Source organism: Leptosomus discolor, chromosome 8, assembly GCF_034619465.1.
Source record: "Leptosomus discolor isolate bLepDis1 chromosome 8, bLepDis1.hap2, whole genome shotgun sequence".
NCBI lineage: Eukaryota > Metazoa > Chordata > Aves > Leptosomiformes > Leptosomidae > Leptosomus > Leptosomus discolor.
In genome coordinates, this window is record NC_141398.1 from 4,158,579 (window position 1) to 4,181,060 (window position 22,482).

The 22,482-nt window shown below is 45.0% G+C and overlaps 1 protein-coding gene across 1 annotated transcript in view; it reads left to right on the forward strand.

Moving 5' to 3' along the window:
* Positions 1 to 22,482, forward strand: part of CARMIL1 (capping protein regulator and myosin 1 linker 1) — a 190,579-nt gene that overhangs the window by 155,202 nt on the left and 12,895 nt on the right. Inside the window, exons 30-34 of the mRNA XM_086469109.1 lie at positions 11,900 to 11,966; positions 12,285 to 12,481; positions 16,550 to 16,656; positions 18,848 to 19,262; positions 19,350 to 19,359. Coding sequence (XP_086325235.1) covers positions 11,900 to 11,966; positions 12,285 to 12,481; positions 16,550 to 16,656; positions 18,848 to 19,262; positions 19,350 to 19,359 — 796 coding nt within the window. The remainder of the gene's footprint in view (positions 1 to 11,899; positions 11,967 to 12,284; positions 12,482 to 16,549; positions 16,657 to 18,847; positions 19,263 to 19,349; positions 19,360 to 22,482) is intronic.

The window sequence follows — 22,482 nt, forward strand, 5'->3', positions numbered from 1 at the left end:
GTTAGTTTACAGACCGACGAGTCCTCTGGTTGAGTTCGCAAAACAAATCCCGAGTGGCAGGAACAAGCAGGCAGGGATGAGGGCAAAGGCAGCAGCCTGGATGAATGCCGGATTAAATGGATTGTGACACTTGAGTTTCTCTCTTGTCTGCATTAGCAGAAATGGGCTTTGATGTGTAGTAAATACAGCGCTCTGTGGGAAGCCAGGAGTTGGCATTATGGTACGTGAGAGTATTCTTGGCTTCTGAAAAGGCTCCATCACAGGCATGCGAGCAAATCGGCTTCAGTGGGAGTCCAGTAATATTTCTGACTCACCCTGAACTAGGGGAGTTTATGAAAACAGCACCAGGAGGGGCACAGCACAGTGCCAGCGTGCTCCGAAGCCCTTCCCTACACGTGCAGTGCTACAGCTCAGAAAGCAAGAGACAAAGGGAGTCGGTGTGATAGTTTTGCAGAACCTGTGAATATTTTGTTTATTTGCAAGTTGTGTGTTTATATGTTGGCCTCACCATTAGTATTAGGATTACATTAATTTTAATTGTGAATATTTGTTACCTATCTTTCCCTGGGTTCCTTTATATGTAGTTTTGCAGCGTCCTCACTGCCCATAGAAGTCCTTATCCCTGTTTATTCAGTGCCTGTTACGTGTATAGACTACAGACTGCAGTCTTTTTCAGGCTCATGGGGGGTTATGTGTTCCCAGCTGAAAGACTTTAAAAGAAACCTGGCTTTCAGTGTCTTTTTCTCGGTCTCTTGAGTGGAAGGAGGTGATGGATAATTGATATACAGTATGTTTTTCTTAAACCAGCTGAGATTTCTTAGTCAGAGTTCAAAGCTGTTTCTCATAATCTAGGGTACATTATAGGCACAATATGAAGGAAATGAAGAATGTGATAAACTGTTTCATAACAGCACTGCATGCTTGGGTAAGAAAAAAAAAAGTAATGTAAAGTTGGAGACTGTTTTCTGCTTAGGTTAAAACGAGAATGCTGAAGTGCAGCTGGTGGGTATTCTGTTTGCACCGTGACATCTCTGTATCAGGAGCTTGTCTTCCGATAATACTGATGCTTTGTTTTGCCTCAGCAGTCACAGATTTATATTGGGGGTGGAGGGGAGGGTGTGTAGGTACCTCCTTTATGGCAGTAGTAGTCTTACTGATACTGAGTTTCCATCGTTTTTATTTCATGTGTCGTGAAAAAGCCACGTTGAAAGAAGAGTTCAGTAACAAAGCACTCACTGAAACGCTGGTCTTGAGAGTTTAACTTCCCTACAGTGGTTTTAAGAGGGAGTTTACCACAAAGAAGTTAGTCTGTGGCAGACAGAAAGGTCTTGACCATGTAACTCTGCAGACTGTGAGTACAAGAACTTTGCCTGGGCTGCAGGCAGAGTCATCTCAGCAGGCAGCAGCTCGCTGTTGGAGGCCGTAGCCTGCTGATGGACACCCATCCACCCCTGGAGACAGACGTGGCTATCCCTGCCTGGGCTTGCTGGCCCAGCCAGCCAGCACTGGCCCGTACAGCCAGCAGCAGGGGTCACCCAAGCACTCACTTACCTGCTTTGGGCAAAGTGAACAGGTTATGAGGACAGAGCCCCTTTGCCTGGGCTGGCTCAGGGGACACTCGTGGGTTGCCTTTTGCCAGCAGAGCTGTGGAAGCCGTGGATGTTCAGTGCAAATGGATACAGAATTCAGCTTTCCACAGCCTCTAAGAACCTGCTCGTTACTTCCCTTGGCAGATTCACAAGAGCTCCTTTAGAGGAGTTCTTGCCAAAATCTAGTCGCTTTGGCAGAGGGACAGCAAGCAACAGCACGAGCATAACCTCTAGTAGTGCTGTTTCTGTCGTGCGCATCTGTCTGCAGCCACGATGCTTCTTGATTCAATTAATCTCTGGCAAGTTGAACTTCTCAAGTGGTTGAGGAGTTTTCTGTATAGGTTGCGTGGTCCTTCCTACTGCTTTTCGATTCTTTCAGCATCTCAAGTAAATAATTTGGCGTGAGTTACTTATCTGTGTTGTATGGGGGAGTCTTGTTTACTCTGAAATCTCCAGAGCCCACTGAAAATAGCACATGCACGAGTCTGTCTCACTAAGGGTGCTTCACGGTCCTCGCTTCACCGAGAACAACGGGAGGCTTGTGGTTTTTTGCTCTGCAAAATTGATAGCTCGTACTGCAGGGGTAAAGAATAGTTGTTTACAGGGAGAGGGGAGAGGAAGTTTGTGTTAGGGCAGGCAGTTACAGAGTACCGTTAGATTTTGCCAAGGAAAAGGAGGTTAGGATGAGCTGGGTAACTGGAACTTTTAAATAAATAAATAAAATCAAGAGTACATTGTGCCAAAATGCTAGAAGACAATTTTCAAGTCATCAAATCTCATCCCTGCTATCACTGGCAACTGCATCAGATGATCCTATTCATAAATTTAGCAGGCTTTGCCTCAAAACATCTCTCTCAGACTAGAGGCGAACTTAGGAGTAAATAGATTCTCTCTTCTGACGTTATTCAGGTCAGCTGAAGTCTCATTGCAAAGTGGTGGGTGTATCTCTGCAGTAAGATCTTACTTCATGTGAGTAAAGATCCAATTACTGTGAATTTTTGAGGTTGGTAGTGACAGGATTGGAATACTGATCTGAACCCAGAAGCGCTTAAACAGGTGAAAAAGACCTTCAAGTAAGCAGATGTTAAAGAAAAATAAAAGGAATGAGCAGGATAGAAAGACAAAGCAGTGCAAAAGTCAGAATAGTTTTATTCAAAGCTGATCAGAACCTCTTTTTATCGTGTACATTTTAGCTGTGGGTCATTTCCAATACCGTGGTATTTAGATACTCCAGGGCAAGTTTGTGTCCATACTCTGAGAACCCGTAGAATCTAGTGCCTCGTTGCCAGCCGGCACTTAATACCACGCTCGCAGGTGAGCAGTCCTGCTTTGCAGGGCAGGCATCTTCCTCGTCTTCCCTGCTGTTTCTCTCGTTCCTAGGCTCGTGTGCTGCTCCATGACTGTCTGACCAAGCGGCATTGTTTAAATCATACATCACACTTAGGTGATAGACCAGCCTTTGAGTTTTTCCATCCTCTCTTGGGTAATTATGATTGACCCTTTCTGTCGGTTTGTTTTAGAGAAGAAACTCAAGTACTCTGTTTCCGATAAAGGGTCTTAGAATATTTGGTAGTTGCCTATCGAGTTATCTCCTGTTTTTAATAGGGAGATATCTTGATATAGTAGTTCCTAACAGGACTTAAAATTCAGAAGGTTGGTGTTCATTTTTTTTAATGTTTAAGTTCATGAAGTATATCTCAAAGTGTCTGAGGGGTATAAAGGTTTACTGTGCGTGCTGGGAAGATGTCTGAAGCAAACTTCAATGAGAAGCAGCTCAAGTATGCCCGGGTTTCCAAGGGTAAAACTTCCCATCATAATTCTGAGCAGGGTGAACTGTATCTGATTCCCTGTGATGAGTCTCCCTGTAGCATTTCTCCTGTGGAATGTCGCTGGTTCAGTGCAAGCGATGCACCGTCTGCTCCCAAAGGGTCCAGCGGCGGTGGGGAGGGGAGTGGTGGGTTTTGCCTGGATGACTGCTTACCGTTTTGGTAGCTGTTCAGGTTGTCAGAAGGAAGGAGAGTCACAGAAGTTGTGTTGGTTCTCAGTCCTGGGAAGCTGTAGCGCAGGCAGATACAGCAGTTCCTGTTCATAAAATCGTAGAAAGGTTTGGGTTGGGAGGGACTTTTGAAGACCATCTAGTGCCAACCCCCCTTGGGCATGGGCAGGGACGCCTTCCACTAGATCAGGTTGCTCAAAGCCCTGTCCCACCTGCCTTTGAACACTTCCATTCAGGAGCACCTTGCCTCAAACTTGCTTTAATGATGTTGTTGCCCAGGGCACCTGATAAATATGGTCCCTGTCTTTAAAGAATTGCTTAAGGATATTGTGAACGGGTGTCCACCCTTCCATATTCGCTGAGTTTAAGAGCATTTTCTTCTTAAGCGTATGGAAGTTTAGGTCACGAACAAAGTAATTTTTACATCAACGTTTGCCAGCTGAAGGTAGTGAACAACCACAAGCAAGCAGGTTGTGGTGGCTTGAAGAGATGGTTTGTGCCACCTGACCTGCAGCACCTCTCTGTTCTACACTTAGTTTTTAACTGAAGTAATTTAGTTGGAACCGTCCTCTTTGTTCATCTTAAAGCCCAGCTGCTGTCGAAGATGCGGCTGGCCTCTTTGTGATCAAATAGAAGACAGAACCGATGACAGAGAGAATTGCTTTTTCTCTTGCAGGTGGTAGTTGCAGGCAGAGTTCCTTGCAGGAAACTCGTTCAGAGCATGAAGTAAAGAATTCAGTTTAATAGTTGTAGAAACTGCTCAGTTTAGTTCATGAATCTGTTTTTTTTTTTACTGCTCATAATAAAAGACTTGGATATTTATATGCAGGAATATTTATTAGCAGGAATTTTACATGACTTGAAAGATGCAAGTGCAGAATTACTAATTAAAAGAATATGTTGAAATACTTGGTGAAATACCACGGAGTACATGAGCCACCTCGCAGCAAGTAGAAAAGCAAAGGTTCCTTGGCTAGTAAAATGAAATGAGCTCAAGGGCGAATCTATTGAGCTTATATTACTGCAGTGCTACTCATTTTCTTTCAGAAAATGTTGCTGTACAGAGCAATTCTAAAGGTCAGGCTGGTTTAGATGAGACTAATTGAATTAATTCTGAACCACAGCTCGGTCTTTAGAAATTCAGCTCTTGAGGAAGGGGAGGAAATGAACAAACATACTCCTGGGCTATTTGTATGCCATATTTATTTATAATATCTGTATTTATATGTGATATTTCCATATAGAGGACAGAACTCTGAAATATAATGGCAGGACTAGATCCTCTGCTGGTGTAAAAATGGATAGCTGTTACGTTCAGGACAGCTATATCAACAAACAGCAGCCTATTGCAGCTTGGCCTTGGTTTCTGAACGACATGTTAGTGGCTTTGCTCTCCTGTCTCCTGTAAAATTCTCCATTAGCTGTCACGGATTTTATCATTGCATTTAACTTTCCAAGGACAACGGCACTCGAGGGGGAGATTCTGAGGACGGTGATTCAGGTTACTATTGCTGCTGGTGGGAAGTAAGTAGCTAAATTTCTGCAAGCCATGCTGAGGGTTTTACTCTGGAAATCATGGTACAAAATCTTCAGTAGCTGAAGTGAGCAATAGCAACTTTTCTAACTTCCTAAGGTTTTCTGTACAGGTTGCGACACACCTGCGTGTCCAGATTCATACGCAAAAAAGGCAAAGTTGGTCGATTTACTGCTCTGTTTTATAAAGAATATCTGAAGATGGGGGTTTTTGGGACAAGAGAGGTGTGTGACATGCCTGCCAAAGAGAGTTAGTAGACTAGAAGAAAACAGCAGGGCTTGTGATAAAATGCCTTGTTTTCTGATACCCCTTTCTTGAAAAGGCATACCCCACAAAATGCATAGAGCTGAAACCATTTAGCACTGGTTTAAAATGTTCTGGAAAAATCCTTGCAAATATTTTTTTCTGACAGCTCGTTCCCAGTTGGCACATTGTGATGATTCCCCGACCCAATTTCTGGTTGTGTTTGGGTTGAATTTGATTGGGATTTTTGGTTGTGGGTTTGGCTTTAGCAACGGCCCGCGTAGGCTGGGAGGCAGGCGGCTTTGTTTTGCAGTTATGCTGAGAGCAAGTGACGCCAAGGGTGGGGTGGCCTCATGGTCTGTAGCACTTCAGGGGTCTGAAAACTGGCGTTAGGCTCCCTGCAGAGCAGCCAGATTCCTTGGTGACTTCAGGCAAGCCCCTCAGTCTTCCCTTGGCTTAACGGTGCTTCCCTGTCTGACCTGTTGCCTGCTCTGTGCCTCCCTCTCCTCCTTCTCCCTCCTTACTCCCCACCCACAAGCTGTTTAGCACTCGCTAGTCACACTCACTTAGGTGGGATCACTCAAGTGGAAGGTTGGAGTTTCCGTAAGCCCTTGCTGGATCAGGAGCATAGACTGTAAACTTCCCCCAAATCCTGGGATTGATTCCTCTTATATATGCATTGCTTCACACTTTGGGCCTAATCACATTTCCAGCTGCTTGTATAATAGAAATAACTTTCCTGCCTATGCATTAAACACACCGAACATGCTGGCGTACTGCCACGAATGCTGTCTGAAAGAGAAACCGTGTTGTGATTTGATTTTTTTAAGTGTGCTGGAGATTTATTTTTAAGATGGCTTCAGTTTTTGAGATGTTTCTCAGTGGATTCTGCAGTCTCTCCAGCAGTCTCAGAGCAACCTTAGTGAGTGGTAGTATAGAAGATGGGCAAGAGAAGAGACAACATGGGTTCTGGCAGGGAAATGGAGTAAGTGTGTGTGTGGATAGCGTACGAAAATGAGAGTAATGAGGAGGTTTGCCTGAATCACCGTTAGCGGAGAACTCCTGCAGAAAGCCAAAGTTTCTGAAGGTAAAAAGAAAATAAAAATTAAAACCCAACCAAACAAAAACTCTGAGGACAGTAGGAAAATAAAGGAGTGGAGCTGTGTGCAAGAACACTGTTCTTGCTCTTCAAAGGCAGCCCATCGTCTCTTTTAAACTTTCAGCTACAGTTGAGCTGGGAAGTATAAACCATGACAAGTGAATCGTTATTGTTGCAAATGTCAAAGCATTGAAAAACTGACTTTAATATCCCTTCAGCAATTAAATGATGGGCTTCATGTTGTGTGCAGGCTGTTTTCACTGCTGGTAATTAAACGCCAGTGCAGTATCGTTTTAAAATGCAGCACTTTCTTGCCGAGACGTTTAATCCAGACCGTGACTGTTGACTTCTGCCACAAACACTCTGGTAATACCTAGTGTTGTTAGAGCAGCAGTTCCCATTCAACTTGAAGACAAACCCACACTTCTAATGATTGTTTTTTCTCAGTGTAAATTAAGGAGGAGCGTGATTGGTCATGGGCTGCACGAGAGATGGGATATGGCATTGCTTCGTTTCATATGGTGGCTGCACTGCTTCCTTCTTTTTCTTTTAGTCTTTTGAAGGGGAAAGGAAAGGTCGTGCTTTATTAGTGGAAGAGCATTCTTCTAATGTGCCAAGAGTGCTTGAAAGCCTGCGCCTCAAAACCTCCTTATGGGAAGGAGAAATACTGTTGCTTTGGATTAGGTTTATTTAAACCTCGGGAGAAGAGACTTGCATCCCTTTTTGTTCTTTCAAGAGAAGCTTTGTTTTGTTTTCCTTGCTCTCCTGCTTTCCACAACAAACAGCTGATTTTTAATTCAGAAGCTTCCTTCAGACTAGGAAATAGCAGAATGACAGTTTTTTTCTCGCTACTGGTGCCAGCAAAATGAAAAAACACAGTACACTGGGACAGCAGGTGGCAGGTTGGCACCATTGGTGAGTGCCATATATTGGAAACAAACGTCTGAAAACCTGAATTTGTCCCAACATAGATAAAACAAGAGAGATCGTGTCCTTCTCTGGTTATTCTCTGGAAACACAAAGTGTATAGCACCTCCAAATGCAGGGGATTTTTACCTCATTCTTGCATGTCACCTTTCCTGCTAAGACTTCAAAGTGTTTTTTGGCTTTAGTTTTCTTTATTTTGGTGACTTCTGGTTTTGCCTCCTTTCCTGAGAACTGCTATTGCTTTGTCTTCCCCATTCATATTCTTTTTTCTTTCTTTTTTGCTGCATGGAGACTCTCTGCTGTACAAGTGTAAGTATTTTTTTAGCTCTGCTGTTTCTGGCCTACTTGTTTACGTTTTTGTGCTCCATTTGCCTCTGTACTGCCTCGTGAGTCTCCCGGGAGACTGTAGTGCCATCCATCTGCACCTACAAACGAAACAGGCAGCGGTTCAGGGATGAGATTGGATTTTACAAAAAGGTTCAGCTAGCATAGCGTCTGAATTTAAAGCATCCCTTGGCTTTAAGACCAAGCCGAAGCAGAGTGCTCGTGTTGGAGGTATAAGCACAAAGAAAATCTATCGATTTGGTTTTATAGCCGAGTGTCATCCAGCTTAATGGAAGTACGGCGTAAAAAAGGGCGTATAAACTGGGGCTTTCTTGCCACTAGGCTGGAAGAGATGTCAGGGGTTATCTCCATTTGGTCCGTTGTGTCTTCTTTTATCTAGTTGAATCACCTTGAGCTTTTGCCTGCTGTTCTCACCTTTTTGTGCTGTCGCCTTTAATGCCTTGTCGAAGCTGAAAACCTTTACGTTGTTTTGCAGGAAGGAGGGTTGAAGGGAGACTGGATTTCAAGAGGGAGGGGGAAGTTGTTCATTAGTTTGTTGGAAATCTTTTGAAAGGGAAGTGACAGGAGGGTCACAGAGCATCCCTGTGTCTAATAGAATTGAATTTAAATTACATTGGAGGAGGAAAACACGGAAATAAGCACATCCCTCAGCACTGAGAGTATTTTCAGTTATCTGTATGATCAAGGAATGTCGAGTATCTGAGGCCCTGTTGCTAAAAGCATGTTGTTTTCTAGCCCTCAAAACAAAGTGATTTTAGTTGTTTTTAATTCCCAAGATATTAGCGGTCTTCTGCAGTTGGTAATGTAATTTATGAAAACTCAAGAGGGCTTGGGTGGTTTTGTGAGGAAGGGAGTCAGAAGGGAGGAATCTGGAAGAATGATCATGGGAAGAGATCCTGGGTGTTGAAAGTGAGCTTGGACACGTGAGAGTGTCTATAACTCTAAATAAGCCCTTACTTGGGAGCGTGGTGGAGCTTCGCTGGCTCTGACCTACTGCAGAGAAATACCTTTGTGGAGCCATCTCCAGAGAGCTCAGTGGCATAGGTGCGTGCAGACTTCCAAGAGGGCCTCCCAAGACCCAGAGACGCAGTTAATCTTTTTACCTGGTCTGCCAGGCAGCCTACGGTGTGCTCACGGAAAAGTAGGCAAAGGCAAAACAAAGAAGGAGTTCAGGAGGTGGTCTGCTAGCATGGCAAGTCCCTGGGAGATGTGGCAGAAGTGGAGGAGGGCAGGGCGATACTGGCAGCTTTTGCCTTCTGGAGGCCACGAGTGAAACGTAAGGCGGGAGAGCTGCGTTGTGCTTGCGTGGCCAGAGGTGGGGAAGGCAGAAGGTGCACGTGTGCCAAACCTGAACTGCTTCCATGAACTATGGGAAACGGGGCTCGGGCTGGGGAGAGGCAGAGATCTTTCCCTAGGAGTTCAGATATCTCCTCTGGTAGTGACATGTGCTCTGCTGCTGTAGCGTACTGCACGGTGGCTGAGATACTAAGCTGAGATTAAGTCTAGTATTTTGTAAAAAGAGCAGACTGGCCTATTTAAATTAATGCTTTGACCCATTTTGCTCTGTGTGCGATCTAGAAAGTTCACTTGGCAAGAAGCCTTTCATCTGTGCATTTCCTGAGCAGGCTAGAAAACAGAAGGTTTTTGTATAAAAGTGTATGTATAGCTGTTATTCACGCTGTTAAAGCAAACGGGAGGCGTCTCTATCCCTCTGCCTTTATCCCCAGCAGCCAAGCTGCTGATGCCTCAAGCCAAACTGACAGTGAGGTACAGCAGTGACCCAGAGACTGGCTTACAGTCAGCAGCACAAGCCCTTGCAGGGTCATCTGGGGGCGTTTGCTTGTCTGGGAAGGAAGATGAAATCATTCTGTTCCTGACTGTCGGGGATGTCTTGAAGCATTTAAGTCCAGGCACAGGAACCTCAAAACTCGCCCCGTGCTGTTTTACCTGGGTGCCCTGGGCCAGTGCAAGCTCTCAGTTGGCCTGTTCATCCAGGAGCGCTCTGAACACTGGCTGTGTTCAGCTGCTGAGTGATGGGAGGTTTTCTGGCCTCCTTTCTGATCTTCTTTAGCGCTTGAGTTGCTGCGTTATCCTACCAGGTGTGATTTCCAGTCGCACCACCAAAAAAAAAAATGGCAAGCAGACCAAAGGGCGTGCAAATAGACATTAACAAGAGAAACGGGCTGCGGCTGGAAATAAAACCAGGGGACTGTTGGTAGCAGCTGCTAATTGCTGTCCCCCAAACGCTGAGCTGCTTCAACTCTTCCTGACGTGCGGTCGCGGATGCCTTTGGTTGCTCCAGGTTTGCGTGACGGATCGGCCGGTGTGGAGGCGGGCAGTTCAGAGCCTACCCCTTGCACAAGCCGCTGCAATTTGGGCTGAAAAAGTTCAGCCTCTCTCCAGCCGCTTGCCGTCGAATCCGTTGCATTGAATTTATTGGGCAGCTCTGAAAGTAACGTCTGACCTTTTGAGGCAGTAACGCTTTGCCTGCTCATTCGTTTCGGGGTAGGTCTGCTCAGGTGGCAAGCTGTTGCCTGGCTGGTCTTGAAACTATCATGTCATTTACTGATGATAGTCAAATGTGGAAATGGAAACCTGCAACTGCTGAAGGTATCTTCTTTTTTTTTTTTTTTTTTCCCCCAGCGATGTGCATGGCAATAAAAACAGAGCTCTGTTGCCCAGACAATGCTATCACTGCCTGCTCTTTAGTCTGCAAGTCCTTTTCTGGTCTTAAGAAGATGGGTAATAACTTCCCTGTTATGAAAATCTGTCATAACCCTGAGCGTGTGAACAGTGGCATAATAATCCTCCTGGCTTACCTTGGATGGGAGTATGAATTCGGTACATGTGAGCCTGTGCACTGGACTTTCCATACATAGAAACTAGCAGATGTTTACCTTAAACAATTCGTGATTTGTCTGAAAGGTCAATGCCAACTGTTTCTTTTCTGGCTCATATGAAATTGTTACTACGAAACTTGATTAACAATTCTGGTAAGGCGTTGTGAGCCATAACAGCTTCCTGACTGACACTCCAGATTTGAAGCCACTAGGCTTCGAGGCTCGCAAGTAAATGGCAGCCTGTGGATGTCGCTGAAGCCAGCCTGTGCGACTCTGCCACGAAAGGAGCCCGTCTTTGCAGAAGCTGAGTCGTGTTAAATTAAGTCGTTAGAAAACCTGCAGGTCAAATTTTTGTTTGAAAGTGTGACAGCGCTGGGCTGTGTGAAGAGGTCTGGGATCGGTGATGCACGCATTTCCTATAGCAAAACAGTCTTTCTTGCCATGCAAACTTTGCAAAGAGTTCAGGCAAGAAAATAAGGGCAACTTTCTTCCAGAAATAACAAACTCGGGTCTTAAGTCTGGGTATTTGTGCTCTTAAGGCAACGTACTCCTTTTCTCTGGGAATGTGAAGATGAGAAGAATAATAGCGCATAACTTTCAGTAACTACGATGAATGTATGCCAAGGTAACTTTCCACCTACTCTCAGTGTATCTACAGTCCAGGGAAGTCGTGTTTGCTGGAGATGCTGCTAACTCTGACACAGTGGTTTTTGCTTTTTGAAGAAGGGCTGTATGCTCCAAGGCTGCATTTTCCTAGGGAAGTCTGGTGAGCAGTGTGGTGGTGTCCAGAGGTATAAATGCCTGAATTTTAATCAGTAGCGTGACATTAGCAAATGAACTGAGGAAGTGTATTTTCTATCAAAAATGAAAGCCAGAACAAAGGGGAGGCTGTCCCTGGTATTGTCATTAACTGTGCAGTACTGGCCACAGTAGTTAAGTGTTCTGTGCCTCACGATCTCAAATGCAGAGGTGAGATTTTAATAGTTCCCTTGCTTCACAGTTGGGGATCAATGAGTTAATGCTTGGACGACTCAAATAATCATCCTATGTACAGCCTGCGGTTTTAATGGGAAGAACAAACCCCCTCCCTGGTTCTGTTCAAAGTCAGTTGAGCAAAATGTCAATTTAGAAAAAATTCTGAATGTTTGAGAAGGGCAGGAAAGGGAAAAAAAAAAACCCAAACATTCTCTCCTGGTGTTAAATCCTATCAGATCTTGAAATGATACCTGGGCTTGAAGAGCTGCTTTGCGGGATAGAAAGGAAAAGGCGTACTTTGTCATTCCTTCTCTCCGCTAAAGTAACTTCTGTTTTGTTTTATGTTGGTAGATGACTCCTAAATCGAAAAGGAAAAGCATCCACAGTAGAATGCTCCGGCCGGTGTCCAGAGCTTTTGGTAAGTGAGAATTTCTTAAAACCTTTTTGCTCCTTTGCTTGCCTGAGATCCTTCTAGGTGGCTCTCGGCTGAAAAGCACGGGTGACTCTCCCTCCCTCTGCACAGCTTTTGAGGCCCACACTGGTTGCTTTGCTTTGTGACTCTGCCAGTGTGTTCGGTGGTAAATGTCTGCTCACGGTGCTCCGTCCGCTCACAAACCTGTTGTGGCTGAGCCCTCTGAACGTCTTTATAATTATTTACCACAAAAGAGAGGAATGGCATTGTCTTTTGTTTTAAGTAGCATGTTAAGTCTAATTAGAAAGTTTTGGTTTCTCTTAGAGATGGAGTTTGATCTAGATAAAGCACTGGAAGAAGTACCTATCCATATAGAAGACCCACCATTTCCTTCCAGCAGGCCGGACAAACGAACTTCTGGATTCATTTCAGAGCTGCCATCAGAAGAAGGGAGAAAACTGGAACACTTTACAAAATTAAGGCCCAAAAGGAACAAAAAGCAGCAGCCCAGCCAAGCAGCAGTGAGTCTACATTAAAATATTGCTGGTGATGTCATCTGCTGATTGCTTTTTGCCATGAGTCAGGTCTTTCTTGCAATGTAAAGCAGACAACTGTTAAAAAGCCTTAAAAAGCCATAAGCAAGTACTAAATTTTTCCTCTGGTATTCGCGTCTTGCAGTGCGCAATCCCTATTACAAGCTTTTTGTCTTGTTTGACACAGCCTAAAATCAGGATAAGTTTTATCCTTTTCTTAATTTGCTTTTGTTTTCTCATGGAAGCAGTTTTTGGAGGTACTTGGAGCTTTCACAGGAAACGCACAAAATATCATGAGACTTTTCAATTATATTGCGAGGGTTTGTTAAGTCTTAATCCTTTTTTCTGCCCGCGTTAAGACGTGGTAACTTGGCATGAATTCTTATTTCTATCAGGTCTCAGAGGAGCTGCTCTGTGACACCCAGCTTCCCACAGCTCCTTAACTAAAGATGGTGCTTGGGCCAGCAAATCTGCATAGTCACAGATCTGCTTTTCATGCTGGAGCCTGCCTTAGAAAACCAAAACAGAAGAGCACTGTCTGACTACGAAGGGCATTGGTGTGAACCCAAGTATACGTGTGGGGCGTTCCCACAGCTCCATTTCCTTGCCGTACCACATCGATAAAGATTTATTTCTGTGATGGTGTGTCCTCGGGGTCTGTGTGGAGGAGTCACAGAGCTATCTCATGGCTGATACGATAAGTAACCCTTATCGAGGGGCAGCCATCGCTTCTCTTGAGTTATGCTGCCTCGTAATGAATGCCTGTGGCCCCTTCTTCTCCCTGAGGATTGTCAGTGGAGAGGACCCTTGAAAATTTCCCCAACGCTGGGAAAGATCCTGTCAGGCAGAAGAATGCCTTTTGGCACCACTTGGACATGGAGAAGCCTTCAAGCAGAGGGGATATTCAAGCCAACTTCCCGTTCCCTTGCACCTTGTGGGGAAGGATAGAGGTAGCAGAAGGACGGACTCGTCTCCACGTTGCAGTGGAAACACATCTGTGTTTAATTCTTCCAGTTCTGCAGAATGGACGTGTTTTCCCAGTTGCTAAACTTGCCTCTCTCCCAAACTTCCCCAGCGCATCCTGTGCCATTTGCACAGGGGCGTGGAAGGGGGCAAGTGCTTCGCTGCCAGGCATGGAACTAGGACATACAGTATATCTTGCTCAACAGAAACAAAAAACTTACTTCTTGTAGAGGAGAGGGGTTACTCCCCATGATAGTGCAGTGTTGGGGGAGTGCTCATCCTTATTGAATTCATTAGGAAATCAGGGGTTGATTTAGTTGTGGAAGTTGAAAGGAACTTTTTTCCTTAAACTCATTTGTCTCTGTCTTGTGTTCATGGACCATCTCATACCTTACTAGTTCGGACCTTGTAACAAGTCTAAACAAATTTTTGGAAGACTTAAGAAGTTTGCTTTGACGCCTCTGAAAACAAAACGGCCAAATTTTGATGGCCCGAGTCATGAGTGGACTGTGGCATTGTTTGCAGGATCGATTTGCTGCGGGTTTTGCCACTTTGAGAATGCAGAAGGCAGCGGCTAGGAAAAGCGCTTGAAATGTGAGAGGCAAAATCTTGACCTTTTCTGTCGCTTAAGGCATGCCTGTTGGGTTGTTTGCTGTTCCCATTATTTCCATTTAGCAATTTAAGGGGTCCGAGATGATCGTAGCTGTACTTCTCTGGTTTTGCTGGAAAACAGATTTGTTCTTGGTAGGTTGAAAAAATGTAAGGAAAAAAGGGAAAAATGAAGAAAATGGGGAGAAATGTAAACTTTTAACTCGGGGTGGGTGGTCAAGCAGAGGAAAGATTTGTAGTTCCGTCAGATTTTTTACTGAAATGAGTGTTCAGAGGAAAAAAAAAAAAAAGAGGGGAAGAAAAAAGAGAACTTGAGCACCATCCACCCCCAAGTAGCTTTGAAGCAGTATGATAAAACAGTTGTGTATCATTCAGATTTTTGTGAGATCTTAACCTCACAAGTTCTTCCATCATGCGTGAAGATTTAATACAGCAAAGAGGTGAATCTCTAATGTATGGAAGATTGTGGTTCATCTTATTTATTTCTGCTTCCAAGCCAGTTTTTCCCTTAACAAAGGGACACAGAAGGCTCGCTTTTAAACTTAGGCTAAAAAAAAAAATGAAAAAATTGACAAATGAACTTTTTTTTTCTCTTTTCTGTTTTTTTGTTGGTTTTTTTTTAGCATTGGGAGTATGAAACACAAAATGAACCAGAGCTCAGGCTTTTACATTCACATTGCTCTCTAAAAGGCATTGCAGTCAACATCTATAAGAAAACCTTGTGCCTTGAGGACCTTATTAAGCCCTCGACATTTGTGTATAACTTCAGTGCAATTTTAGGAGAACTTACTGCTGTTTCAATGCAGACTGTTCTCTTTTTTGAGGTAGATTTTCTCATTTGCTGTAGATCATTGGATTCTTGCATTACTTCCCCTTCAGGAGATGCGCTGTCTGGAGGGCTCCAGTATCAGTATCGCGTGGTTTCTCGTTTCTGTTGAAATGCCTCAGCCACTTTTGGTTGACACATCTCGGTTGAAACATCGGGGTTGACTGGTTTTTGACTGAGAAGGTAAATACTGACATTGAGACAACCAGCACTGGTGTGACCAACCCAGATGTCTGTTCATGCATTGCTGCCTAGCGTCAGATGTTCCACCTAAGCAAGTTCTCTATAGGAAACCCCAAAGGTGGCAGAGTTGGAAGTCAGGGAAGTCACTGTACGTCTTAGAGTAAAGCTGTTTTGCACTGAAAATACGCAGTTTGACTGGCAACAAAGCAGTTGTTACTGGGCAGGCTCTTTTCAGGTCAGTATTACGTCACTACAGCAGGTATCAATAAAATCTTAACTATCATCTTTGATAACAAAGATAATACTAGGCTTCTAACAAGGTTCAGCCATGGAAAGTAAAAAGTTTCATGGATGTGTTGAAGCACTAGTTCCTATCCGATCCATTGTCCTGGCTTGATGAGACTGGGTTTGATATCAACAGCAGCTTTTAAGAGTATTTCTTTTTCTTTCATAGGCATATAAAACAGTGTGTATTCTGGCTGAAAAGCGAAGCTGGGATTACTCTGAGTTACGGTGGCAACTAGGAGATTCCTTGATTTAAATTGTTTCAAAGCACAAACGCTGCTATTTTGGAGCAGACGGAGCCTGGTTGGTAGTGCTACCAAGAATACAACTGGGTTGGGTCTCGTGGAGCCATCTGTAGTCACCTAAAAGGTTTCCATTTGGCATTCAAATTGAAGGAAGTCTCACTACTGGTAATAGAGCTTTTCCACATCAAAGCCATGTCCAGGAGCTAGACCACAGGAGAAATCCTGCCAGGAGACGGTGTGTTTCATCTTCAGGAGGCCGTAGAGTCACCAGCTAATCTTCACAGAGCCTTTGTGGCTGGAGGTGTTACAAAGTCAGCCTGGGTTAGATGCCACCAGTCACCCACGTTCAGAACGTGGGCGTTGCAGCCGAAGAAAGGGAGCCGGTTTTCCGTTTTCAGGGAAAATCTGTGTTCGGTTCCTCAAGTGAAACACCTGATTCTGTCTTTAGAGTCTCTGCTTTTGGAAGGGCTGGCTTGAATGAACTCTAAAAGGCTCTGTAAGCCTGCTGGAGCTCTGTTTCTAAATCTCTAAATCCAAAATCCAGAACATACGGTTTTCTCTGAGTAGGGAAACTACTAGCTGTTGAAAATACTTTCTCTTCAGGTCACCACCTGATCAGGCTTTAATTTTTCCCTAACTGCCTTTTTTTTTTTTTTTTTCTTTTCAAACTGAAGCAGTGCTCTGTTCTCACAAGCCCAAGGCATTTGGTTCCTGGGCTCCTGCATTGCGGTATCCAGTCTGTCACGGGTGGTTTGGGTTACTTTGCCTTTGATGGAATGCATCAACTGGCCTGACTAAAGCAGGAGTTACGGTGGTGATTCCGTTGTCTGCACTGAGGTTTGGTTGGCACACGCGATTTTTATAGTGTCTTAACTCTTAGTTATGATCAGTGAAACACGGATGCTTAGATTATTGTGTACCAGAGAGCGCTTTTTCTTCTGTCAGGTGTCTGCTGGAGTGCCTCCAGAAGGGGATCAGAATGGCCTTATGGGGAGAGTGGATGAAGGTGTGGATGAATTTTTCACTAAGAAAGTGACAAAAATGGACTCAAAGTAAGTTGGTTTTTTTAAGAAATAAATTAAAAATAAAATCCATCGTGACAGCTGGGCAAGTAGCACTTCTAAGTTGTACTTGACTTCTGTTCCCGTATCCAGGGTTGCTGTTATCGAAGTCAGAAAATAGTCAAGACATTGTGAATTCAATTACCCTCTCTTAAGAATGACTGCTTTGAAATAAATTGCTTTAATATACCGTATGGGGGGGGGGGTTATTGAGTAGTGTGTAATTTTATAATTCAGTTGACTTAATTTTACCCTTCAGTGGAGCTCATTAGAGCTGAAGCAGAGCTGTGTGTTGGTTGAGGATCTCCCCTCCAGTGCCAGTAGTGCACACGGGTGTCACTGTCTAGTAAGGACTGCTGTTGGGCACGGTGTTTTGATAGATGCCAGAAGATTTAAGTTGTTTTAGTAACACATTAAAGACACGTTTCACCCAATTTGTAGTATTCCAGATTTAGGCAATACATTCATCTGAAAAATACATCTCCTTCAGCTTTCTGTAAGGGTTTTGCAGCTTATACCATTGCATTGTAGCTGGCTGTATGTTTACAGAACGATGCATCCAGATGTTCTTGCATTCATGCATGTTTGTGCACAGACACACACAGAGATACACACACGCTCACAAATACTTGCATAACTAAGTGGGAAGGCTAGGGTGACTTCCAGGCGACTTGGAATGACCCCTTCTGTGCTGTATGTGACATCCATTAAGGAAAATGGTAGGTGTTAACTGGTAGATAGCTGTGGCAGGAAAAGCAAGTGTTTTAAAGTCACTGTGAGTTATAAATAGCTGCAGTGACATGTGAAGCCATGTGTAGTGGTAAAATTATGGTAGCTTTGAAAAATGGTTCAGCCAAGTTAAGTTCAGGGTGCTCACAGACCACTGCAGACTTCCCTTGGGTGCCTGCCAGCCGCTCGTTTCAGGTGTCCCTGTGGACTTGCCCTGTCCCTGTGTGCCTGTCCCTGGCCATGCCCATTGCTAAGGATCTTTGCTCCAGTTGCTGCACTGGTGGCTTTCTCTCCAGCTGGGGTGCTTTCATGCAGGCACGTTATGTGCCCAGCTTTCCCCTCAGGTGTGAATACTCCCCTCACAAGATGCCTGTCTTACTGGCAGGTGGGTTGTTTTGGGGTTGGGTTTTTTTCGGGGGGGGGGGGATGAGCATCTGCACTGTAAAGGTGACCCCTCTGTGTTCCTTAGAAGGTGGTTGTGCCAACTAGTTCCTATTTCAAGCAGGGCCCTTGAGGGACAAGATCCCCCCAAAAGCTGCGGGAATCATGTGCCTGGATCGGTTGTTCTCTTCTTGCTAATGGGAAGGTACAAACTGGAGGTGGTGCCCTCTGGAAACAGAGCAGAGAGAAACTGTACGTTGTGGTGGGTTGACCCTGGCTGGACACCAGGCGCCCACCAAAGCCGCTCTGTCACTGCCCTCCTCAGCTGGGCAGGGGAGAGAAAACATAACGAAAGGCTCGTGGGTCGAGATAAGGACAGGGAGAGATCACTCAGCAATTACTGTCATGGGCAAAACAGACTCGACTTGGGGAAAAATTAATTTTATTTGTTACCAATCAAATCAGAGTAGGATAATGAGAAATAAACCCAAACCTTAAAAACACCTTCCCCCCACTCCTCCCTTCTTCCTGGGCTTAACTTTGCTCCAAATTTCTCTGCCTCCTCCCCGCCAGGAGCACAAGAGATGAGGATGGAGGTTGCGGTCAGTTCATCACCCGCTGTCTCTGCCGCTCCTTCTACCTCAGGGCAGGACTCCTCACACTCTTCCCCTGCTCCTTGGGGTCCCTCCCGTGGGGTGCAGTCCTTCAGGGACAGACTGCTCCAGTGTTGGACCCCCACGGAGTCCCAAGTCCTGCCAACAGACCTGCTCCAGCCTCGGCTCCTCTCTGTCCATGGGGCCACAGGTCCTGCCAGGCTTCCCACGGGGTCACAGCCTCCTTGAGGCGTCCACCTGCTCCAGCGTGGGGTCCACCACGGGCTGTGGGTGGAGATCTGCTCCACCGTTAGTTAATTGTCCAGTTTTTAATTTGGAGACATCAGCTAATGTCTGGGCCTAGGGCAATGTGTGGATCATACAAAAGATTGGCTTTGCCCAGAAGTCACTTGGTGCTGTTTGAAAGAGAGGGAGGAGGGGAGTGGCGAAGAGTGTAAAATGTCTGTGTCTTTTGTTAGGAGACCATCAACTAAAAGTTCAGACAGCAGCGAGCCCAGTGAAGCGGGTGATGAGAAGAAGAAAAGGGACTCAAGGAAGAGTGGCTTCCTGAACTTAATCAAATCAAGAGGCTCCAAATCTGAACGTCCCCAGACGGTGTTGGTGGCAGAGGAGCCCTCCTCACCCAAGGTTGCTGCAAAAAGCCCGGCTGTGGACACAAGCAAGAAGGAGGTAAAGCCTGCAGAGCAAAACGGTGGTACGGAGCGATCCGAGGAATTAAAGACGCCAGACTCTTTGGAGGAGGTGCCGCCGGATGACGCGGCAAAAGCGGAGAGGGGTGACAGCAAAGGCAGCCCACAAGGAGGCCGGAGGTACGGCGTGCAGGTGATGGGCAGCGGGCTTCTCGCAGAAATGAAGGCCAAGCAGGAGAAGAGAGCAGCCTCTGCTCAGAAGGTGAAGGCGGTTTGATTTCTCTTGAGTTGCTGAAAAAAACGAGCAAGCGCTTGTGTGTCTTCAAGGGAGGTGGGCTTGGGTCTGCGAGGGTTGGGGGCTGGGGCTTGATGCATCCTGCTTTCCACCGGTGTGTTCCTGCGAGAGGAGTCCTCTCTGCTGTGGTGTGGCTGAACACAAATACCCTGGCCAAGGACTGGGCTGCGCCTGTGAAGCAGGAGAGGCACCCGTAAGCCTGCGCTTTCTCTCCTCTTGTGGAGGAGGCGACACCAGCTCTTGCGCTTGATGTCGGGCCGTCGCGAGCACCAAAGAGGACACTCAGTTGTTTGCCTGTATTACAGAGTAACTGGGGGGGCACTGGTAAGCACAGCTTGGATGTCTCCACTCCACGTGGTGTGTGGTTTGTTCCCGTGTAACGGCAGCGTGCGTTACAGGAGGTAAAGCTGGGACAGACTGCCTGCCGTGTGCCCCCTGCACCCCCGTACCTTGGTGTTTGGCAGGGTTAGCTACAGAGGTGGCTCTCTGTGCTCTTCTCTTTTGGAAGGTGATGTAGAAAGGTGGAGAGATGTACTGCATTTTAAATTATGTATTCCACGCAGAGACGTAAGTCTGGCTTCCAGACGCTGTTTACAACTATTCAACTTATACTTCTCTTGTGCACTTTTTAATCCTTGTGACCTTTCAGACCGCACCTGATTATTTTTATGCCTTTGATTTCTATATTTCAAATACTAACACTCAAAGAAAATAAGCATACTTTAAAAAAACCAATCTATTCCCAATTATCTGTCCGGATTCCCTTTGCTCTCTCTAATTTTCTCCTCTCTGAAGTGCTGATGCAGGACAGCAACGCTGCTTCGCTTCGCAAACAGGCGGAGTGGAATATCTTTGCGTTGCTCCAGAACGTTTTGTGCCGACCTGTTTTGCCCGATGCCCATTTCCCACTGAACTTCCCCATGATCATCCCCCTCCCAGTTGCAGTTGGCATGTTCTAAAATTACCAAAGGATCAGCCTTTTTTTTTTTGCTGCTCTCTCCTTCTTCAGCGTGCGGGGTGCTCGGATGCTATCCATTCCCCACCGTTATCCCCTGTCCTTTGGAAGGTGTTACCTTACGACACAGCTCGTCTGCAAGCCTTGCTGTCTTTTCCTTCCTTTAACACGTTGTGGAATTGTCTTGCTGTGGCCGAGCAAGGCACCCAAAGTTCAGTTTTACCTTTCCTCATAGTCTTACAGTGCTTGCCATGATGTCTGGAGCATTCCTGCAGACACTGGAGTCTTGTAATAAGCAGATTCAAATTAATACAGTACCCCGTGGCTCATTAAAGGGATCCTCAGCATAAAAACGACATTTCTAAAGAAATGACCAGTTCCCACCTTTCTCGTTGGTCCCGAGTAGCATCCGTGAATAGTCTCACTGATTTCTAAACCACCAAGTTTTCAAATAAAATGATTTTAAACAAGTGCTATGCTCTGCCTTATGAAATACCAAGCTACTCCAGATGATATACATTTTTACAACAGTTTAAATTGTGTGTGTGTGCTTTGTGCTCTTCAGGTTCTTGACCCTTGCTGCCTGAAGTCAGTCAGATCTGAAACGATGTGACTGGGGTCGAATATCAGCGTGTGTAAATTTTTTTTAAGTGGGGAGATTAAAAGTCCTCTTTGATTGATGAGCTTTCGTAGCATTGATGGAAAACTTGCATTTCATCTATCAAAAAGAAGAGTTGTTGCCTTTTCCCAGTATTTTTTTCCTACCCGTTACTTTTTTGCTGGTTGGAAAGGCTACCCCTCTTATTTCAGGCTTAATTTTCAAGAATATATTGTTATTGATCTTATTTTTTTGTTAGATTTTGCAAAAAATTGATATTTGTGGAATGCAAAAGTAGGTCTCTTTTTTTCTTAGAGAGTGACAAGAAAACTGAATTGATACAGGAATCTGTACGCAGCAGGGCACTGAGTTATCAATTCTTAATGTTGCCCAGACCACACAAAATTGAACTGCTGTTCGAAAGAATTTTTCACGTACTTCATCCTAGATCGCAGTATCGAATCATTTAGGTTTGCACTTTTATTCATGATATTCATGAAGGCTCAAATCACACAGTATCCTGATGGTTGTGCTACAGAAGACAGCATCCCACTGCTGTTACATTGTTTAGGATGGGTATGACATCAGCTTCCCTAACATCTTCAATTTTATCGGAATTCCAGGATGATAGAAAATTGTATTTTCCTTTAAGGTACAGATGGCTGCTTATATTCTGAGCTATTTCACGTGAAAACAAAGCCAGAAGGAATTTACTCGTTCATTCATACCCTGCCGCAGCCTTGTTACAGACACAAGTGATGAGCAGGTGCGCGGTAGATGGAAAGATGGTAAATGCTTTTTTTGTTGTCTTTTGCTTAGAATACAACGTGCGACTTGGCATTAATGGTAGAGAGGAGCATTTGCAGATCAGTGTTGCCTCTAGGCGTGCGTAAAAATCTTTTAGCTCCATCTAGTGCTCACAGGCTGAATTTTTAAATACCTCGAGCAAGACCTATGGGCAGACCAAGATCGTCTGTAACCTCTCTGTTCCCTCTCGATGGCACCCAACTCTGCGGTATTTCCCAACCTTGCATGAATTCCTAGTGAAAGCAGAGCCTGGTCTTTGTTTGTCTACATGAGAAATTCACCTGCATTTCTCTGACATGATGGACAGCTGCTCAGAGTAAATTCCTGCAGCGAGTGTTTGGTGTTGTCTGCGGACCCTCAGCAGTTTGTACTGTGTGTACAGTAGGTAGCCAAACAGCCAAAAGCCTAACTGCATTTTCAAGTACTACACTAATAGATGACGACAGCACTGGCCTTTGTACTTGTCTCTGTACGTGGTCCTGTTTCCCCAGTAGTCCCATAACTAGGGAGGGAGGAAGGAGTTATCGTGAAATTAGTTTTCATATTGTCATACAGCTCTCTTAAGTCATTTACTGTAGCTAAGTGTCATGCGTATATCTTCAATATTCGCATAGGAAAATGAGCATTTCCGTGAAAGTTAATAAGAATTCACATTCCGGGAAGAAATTGTTGGTAAATTCAGTTCTCAAAAGTTTTCTTTTCCAAGAAAAATCCGGGTGGTGGAGAGCGGGATTCCCTTCAAAAATATATAGCCAAGACAGTCGTACAAAGAAACCTGTGGCTGTAGGAGATGGAGAGGTGAGAATTTA